This window comes from Salvelinus fontinalis, unplaced genomic scaffold (assembly GCF_029448725.1).
Source record: "Salvelinus fontinalis isolate EN_2023a unplaced genomic scaffold, ASM2944872v1 scaffold_0156, whole genome shotgun sequence".
NCBI lineage: Eukaryota > Metazoa > Chordata > Actinopteri > Salmoniformes > Salmonidae > Salvelinus > Salvelinus fontinalis.
In genome coordinates this window covers 227154-234653 of record NW_026600365.1, presented here as the reverse complement: position 1 = coordinate 234653, position 7500 = coordinate 227154, and the positions used below count along the sequence as shown (strand labels likewise).

Here is a 7500-nt window from a genome sequence, read left to right as displayed (position 1 = left end):
CACCACATTACACAGTACAATACAATACACCCTCCAGCACCACATAACACAGTACAATACAATACACCCTCCAGCACCACATTACACTGTACAATACAATACACCCTCCAGCACCACATTACACAGTACAATACACCATCCAGCACCACATTACACAGTACAATACAATACACCCTCCAGCACCACATTACACTGTACAATACAATACACCCTCCAGCACCACATTACACTGTACAATACAATACACCCTCCAGCACCACATTACACAGTACAATACAATACACCCTCCAGCACCACATTACACTGTACAATACAATACACCCTCCAGCACCACATTACACAGTACAATACAATACACCCTCCAGCACCACATTACACAGTACAATACAATACACCCTCCAGCACCACATTACACTGTACAATATAATACACCATCCAGCACCACATTACACTGTACAATACAATACACCCTCCAGCACCACATTACACTGTACAATACAATACACCCTCCAGCACCACATTACACAGTACAATATAATACACCCTCCAGCACCACATTACATAGTACAATATAATACACCCTCCAGCACCACATTACACAGTACATTACAATACACCCTCCAGCACCACATTACACAGTACAATATAATACACCCTCCAGCACCACATTACACAGTACAATATAATACACCATCCAGCACCACATTACACAGTACAATATAATACACCCTCCAGCACCACATTACACAGTACAATACAATACACCCTCCAGCACCACATTACACAGTACAATATAATACACCATCCAGCACCACATTACACAGTACAATACAATACACCATCCAGCACCACATTACACAGTACAATATAATACTACCTCCCGCGACACATTACAACCGTATATCCAACCCCTCCTCTCCAGCTGTACAGACAGCCCCTGAGCCCACACACCTCCTGAAACATATCCACACTGTTAATAACTTTATAATACTCAAACTCAACCCTAACGGGTGTAGAGACCATCACTTTGAATAATATCCCTGGGTCTGACCCGGTTCCTGGCCAAACAGAACGTTCAACAACGCTTTTCACTGCCGGAAAACCTTTTCACTGCCGGAAAACCTTTTCACTGCCGGGAAAACCTTTTCCCTGCCGGAAAACATTTTCACTGCCGGGAAACCTTTTCACTGCCGGGAAACCTTTTCACTGCCGGGAAACCTTTTCACTGCCGGGAAAACCTTTTCCCTGCCGGAAAACATTTTCCCTGCCGGAAAACCTTTTCACTGCCGGGAAACCTTTTCACTGCCAGGAAACCTTTTCACTGCCGGAAAACCTTTTCCCTGCCGGAAAACCTAGGCTACATCACAAACATACCCACAGAAAAAACAGGAACAGTCTCAGTCATTTCACAGAATGAAGGAGGAGAAAGAGAGGGATGAGGCAGAGAGAGACAGAGAGAGATAGAGAGACCCGTTCAATTAAACGCACTGAAGGACCAGCTACAGTAGCTTCAAATGAATTATTGACCCTTCCATGTGAGGCTGAGCCATAGTTTAAGACTGTCCTTAGTCCATGAGTCCACTTAGCCTACAGTCCACAGTAGGGGTAGGCAACTAGATTCACCCACAGGCCAATGTTTGTCAAAGTGCATGGTTGGGGGTCCTTTCGGTTACTGGCCCAATACTCATTTATAAAAAATGTTATAAAAAACATTTTACCCCCTTTTTTCTCCCCAATTGGTAGTTACAGTCTTGTCCCATCACTGCAACTCGCGTACGGACTCAGGAGAGGTGAAGGTCAAGAGCCGTGCGTCCTCCGAAACACAACCCCGCCAAGCACGCTTAACCCAGAAGCCAGCTGCACCAATGTGTCGGAGGAAACACTGTACACCTGGCAACCGTGTAAGCGTGCATGCGCCCGGCCCACCACAGGAGTCTCTCGAGTGCGATAGGACAAGGACATCCCGGCCGGCCAAACCCTCCTCTAACCCGGATGACGCTGGGCCAATTGTGTGTCGCCCCATGGGTCTCCCAGTCGCGGCCGGCTGCAACACAGCCTGATATCGAACCAGGATCTGTAGTAACACAGCTAGCACTGCGATGCAGTGCCTTAGACCGCTGCGCCACTCAGGAGAACCTACTGGCACAATGGTCTTAACCACTAGCCTACCTGCCGAACCATTGATGGATTGAGACGTGGAACTGTGATGCTCCAGCTGAGTACTGATGATTTTCTGAACGAGTCTCGACACCGGTGAGCTTCTGGGGGATGACATACACCTCGTCTGGGATGAGGTAGACTGGTACTGGGAGTAGCTAAAGATCATGATTCGTCCCAGGCTGAGTGGGTGAGGGACACACTGGTGGAGCAGAGAGAGCATTAGCAGGGTGAATGCTCTCAGAGCCATGGCTGAGTCAGATGTGACTTCTATGAGGAAAAGGTGAAGGAATATAATGCTTCTCACTTGCTCTTGTCACAATGCTGTGCAACTGGTTTCATGTAAATGGCAGAGCAGTTCATATGCCACATACATCAGCCGCTTCTTAATGTCAAATCTAAATGGTTTGGTCTTTTATGCCTGACGATGACTTCCAAGTGAAACATTGCACAAAAACACAGTGGAAGCGTTCATCAGTGTGCAGGTCTCCATTCTCTACAGATATAGGATCTTAATTTGATCACCCTGTTGCAGGATAACTTTTGAGGTATTTGAGGTTTAAAAAGGCTTCTGAAGTTTGTAATTTACACTTAGAAATTTCCCGACAAATGTATCAACCCCTACAGATATGTCCGTTAATTATAATTCACATAATTATTCATATTTTCTGTTGCTGCTGTTGCAAACAAATTAAGATCCCTACATCTGTAATCTATCTTAATCAATGAAGTCAAACATTGGACAGCAAAAGCGGAGAGTGATGCCAGGCCATAAAAAGTGTTTCGCCTTACATTTATGATGTAAAACTTAGCATCATTTTATATTACCATAGATAATTTGACTAATCAATTTAGTCATCCAAGTCATGGCAAAGCAGATAACATTGTAAGATATACCTGTGTGTGTGTGTGTGTGTGTGTGTGTGTGTGTGTGTGTGTGTGTGTGTGTGTGTGTGTGTGTGTGTGTGTGTGTGTGTGTGTGTCTGTGCTAGCCGCCAGGTAGGAAGTAGTACCCTACTGTCCAGTGGTGGAGTGTTAGGGCTGATTGCTCCAATCTGTCACCTTCTCATTTTACTCGAACATGTATGGACGCGCACACACACACACACACACACACACACACACACACACACACACACACACACACACACACACACACACACACACACACACACACACACACACACTCATACTAAAGCTAGTCTCTTTCCCACACTCCCATCCTCTTCCTATCCTCTCTCTTTTCCTTCTCTCAATCCTTCTATTATTCTATTCCTTCCTCTCCTCTCTCTGTATCTTCCTCTTTCCTCCTCTTTCCTCTTCTCTCTCTGTATCCTCCTCTTTCCTCCTCTTTCCTCTCCTTTCTCTGTACCCTCCTCTTTCCCCCTTCTATCCAATCAAATGTATTTATCAAGCCCTTCTTACATCAGCTGATGTCACAAAGTGCTGTACAGAAACCCAGCCTAAAACCCCAAACAGCAAGCAATGCAGGTGTAGAAGCACGGTGGCTAGGAAAAACTCTCTAGAAAAGCCGGAACCTAGGAAGAAACCTAGAGAGGAACCAGGCTATGAGGGGTGGCCAGTCCACTTCTGGTGGTGCCAGGTGGAGATTATAACAGAACATGGCCAAGATGTTAAAATGTTCATAGATGACCAGCAGGGTCAAATAATAATAATCACAATGGTTGTAGAGGGTGCAACAGGTCAGTTGGCTTTTCATAGTCGATCATTCAGAGTATCTCTACCGCTCACAGCAGGTCTGGGACAGGTAGCACGTCCGGTGAACAGGTTAGGATTCCATAGCCGCAGGCAGAACAGTTGAAACTGGAGCAGCAGCATGACCAGGTGGACTGGGGACAGCAAGGAGTCATCATGCCAGGTAGTCCTGAGGAATGGTCCTAGTGCTCAGGTCCTCCGAGAGAGAGAGAGAGAAAGAAAGAAAAAGAGTAAGAGAGAAAAAGAGATAGATAATTAGAGAGAGCATACTTAAATTCACACAGGACACCGGATAAGACAGGATAAATACTCCAGATTTAACAGACTGACCCTAGCCCCCCAACACAAATACAGAAAATCAGAGGAGAAGGAAGGAAACCGAAGGAGAAGAGTGTATCTTCCTCTTTCCCCCTCCTATCGTCTCCTTTCTCTGTATCCTCCTTTTCCTCTCTTCTCTCTGTATCCTCCTCTTTCCTCTTTCCTCCTCTTCCTCTCCTCTGTCTGTATCCTCCTCTTTCCTCCTTCTCTTCCTCTACTCTCTCTGTATCTTCTTTCCTCTCCTCTGTCTGTATCCTCCTCTTTCCTCCTCCTCTTCCTCTCCTCTCTCTGTATCTTCTTTCCTCTCATCTGTCTGTAGCCTCCTCTTTCACCCTTCCTATTCCTCTCCTGTCTTCTCCTTTGGTTTCCTTTCTTCTTCTCCTCTGCTTTTCTTTTGCTACATATTTATCATCATCTGGATGTAGGTAACAAAAGGAATGAGTCTCTCTCCACCCTCTCTGTCTCTGTCTCGCTCTCTGTGTCTCTCCCCCCCCCTCTCTCCCTCTCTCTCAGCCCCCCCCCCCCCCCTGGAGAAAGAGGAGAGAGAGAAATGGAGAGAGAGAGAAACAGAGAAAGAGGAGAGAGAAATAAAGCCCCTTAAATTGAATTGAAATGGAGAAAGAGGAGAGAGAGAGAGAAAGAGGAGGGGGAGAGAGGGGGAAGTGTCAATGTTATGCTAAGCTACGCTGTATGAAATTCAGGAATGCTGTGAAAACAGCATCACAGAGAGGGGACAGAGAGAGAAAATCAGAAATGTTGTGAAAACACAGTCAGTCTTGTCAGAAGAGAAGCCTAAAGGCTGCTGGGTAATGGAGACCCACATGATGCTACTGCTGCCTCACTGAATCAGCAAAAGTCAATCTTGGTCCAGATTCTCTGTGTCCATATGTTCGTAGTCTGTTTCAGCAAAAATTGTCCAGATTGTCTGCGTGTGTGTGTGTGTGTGTGTGTGTGTGTGTGTGTGTGTGTGTGTGTGTGTGTGTGTGTGTGGGTGTGTGTGTGTGTGTGTGTGTGTGTGTGTGTGTGTGTGTGTGTGTGTGTGTGTGTGTGTGTGTGTGTTCTGAATCATCAAGTTCCTATGATCCAGATGTACAGATTGGATTTTCTACAGAGTATTTAGAGTATTACTGACTCAGGCAGTCCAGGAAACAACACACACACACACACACACACACACACACACACACACACACACACACACACACACACACACACACACACACACACACACACACACACACACACACACCACACACACTACACACTCCTAACTCACACACACTCCACACACAATGACTGACTGCGTTTATGTGTTTGTGCATGCATGTGTGTGTGTGTGTGTGTGCGTTCATATGTCTGTTGGTGTGTAAATATTCTTGTTTGTGTTTTACTGTTTGTGCTGCTTGGGAGTGTGTAAATGGCTTTGGGTAATTGGAGTTGTTTGTGAGTACACAGCTGATTTAACTCTGTGATAATTGCTGGGAAGGATTAAACAATCCCTAAACATACAATAGGTTATGTGCTGGTGAATCTAGACTAATATCACTCGCCTTTGATGTCTGAACGTATTATAGCTTCTCTTTCCGTTTTTACAATGGACCAACTTGTTGTTTTTCCCACAGTGTTCTGGGGTCGTATTCATAATGTTTCTTCCTTTTAGATACTAATTAATACGATTATACAGACAGGGGGGAACTGATCCTAGATCAGCACTCCTACTATGAATAAAGGCCCTGATTCTCCAAGTCCCTCTGCTTCCTCTGTCCTTATTGACTGGCCCTTGAAGATCTGAGAGGATTGAATAGGTGGCAGTTCCTCTCTACTCTATCAGACATACTAGATGGAGCTATTGGGATGTTTTGTACATCTATCTAATAGTTTCAAATCCATGATGAGAAGTCAGTGAGGGGAGGGGAGTGAGTGGGGAGTGAGTCAGAGAGGAACAGCCTTTTCCTATTTCACTAGCATTGTTTTGGAGTCAGAATGCAGTCCGCTAGTAGACCGATAGTCCGGTCAGTGTTTATTCAGAGATGGACTTCATTAGAGTGCGGTTGCATCCCAGTCAATATATCCTACCTTCTCCTGACGTGTACTCTTGTCTACTACTTCCCACACATCTAGAATCAATATATCCTACCTTCTCCTGACGTGTACTCTTGTCTACTACTTCCCACACATCTAGAATCAATATATCCTACCTTCTCCTGACGTGTACTCTTGTCTACTACTTCCCACACATCTAGAATCAATATATCCTACCTTCTCCTGACGTGTACTCTTGTCTACTACTTCCCACACATCTAGAATCAATATATCCTACCTTCTCCTGACGTGTACTCTTGTCTACTACTTCCCACACATCTAGAATCAATATATCCTACCTTCTCCTGACGTGTACTCTTGTCTACTACTTCCCACACATCTAGAAGCATAGTTTCCACCTTCCATCTTTCTTAAACCACTGAAGGGACACTTTGCTAGGAAGGGGAAATAATTGGGACGTAGCCTGTATATTCCTTGATGTTGACTACTTCATGTGTACTTTGTTTTGTTAAGTTGTCTACTTACTGTCTGCAGAAAATCGGCTGCGATGGCATCATCGGCTCGTCAGCCAGGGAGGACCGCTGTGGGGTGTGTAACGGAGATGGACACTCCTGTAAGATAGTCAAGGGAGACTTCAACCATACCAAGGGCAGGGGTGAGTACTGGGTTAGGGGGAGGTTCTAAACATGTATTTTTCAGTTGGGAATATCTGGGTCTTGTTCATAATGGCACACAATGGAAAACGTGTTCAAACATTTTGCAACAGAAATATAAAATGAGCGTTAGTGAAGTCCAGCTAATCCTTCCCTATGTCTGTCTCTTTTCTTCCGGTTGGTGCCTAATGAACATGACCCTGATGGGAACAGAATGGAAAAGGGATGAGTGTATGTTATTACCGTAGTCCTACTCCACTAAAAGAGAGATCAGAAATGACAGGCAAATATGAAGAGGACAGATTTGGTGTACACCAGTTACAGTTACATAGGAGTTACATTGGGCCGTCAGTCTTTACCTGCTACACTGGACGCAATTTTTGTCAACTTTTCTCTGGCGGGAGCCGCACATGAATGTATTGAAAATAGAGCCAGAGTGTAATTTTGAGGCCCTTTATCTACTTCCCCAGAGTCAAATTAACTTGTGGAGACTATTTTTATGTTTCTGTGTTCAGTAAGAAAGAAGTTAGAGGTAGTTTCGCGAGCCAATGCTAACTAGCGGTAGCATAATGACTAGAAGTCTATGAGTATCTGCTAGCATGCTAAATAAATT

At 44.9% G+C, this 7500-nt stretch overlaps 1 protein-coding gene across 1 annotated transcript in view; it reads left to right on the top strand.

Annotated features, from left to right (window-relative positions):
• The window catches only part of LOC129843737 (A disintegrin and metalloproteinase with thrombospondin motifs 17-like), a 60769-nt gene that overhangs the window by 21169 nt on the left and 32100 nt on the right, over nucleotides 1-7500 (top strand). Inside the window, exon 5 of the mRNA XM_055912319.1 lies at nucleotides 6769-6889. Within this exon, the coding sequence (XP_055768294.1) occupies nucleotides 6769-6889 (121 nt within the window). The remainder of the gene's footprint in view (nucleotides 1-6768; nucleotides 6890-7500) is intronic.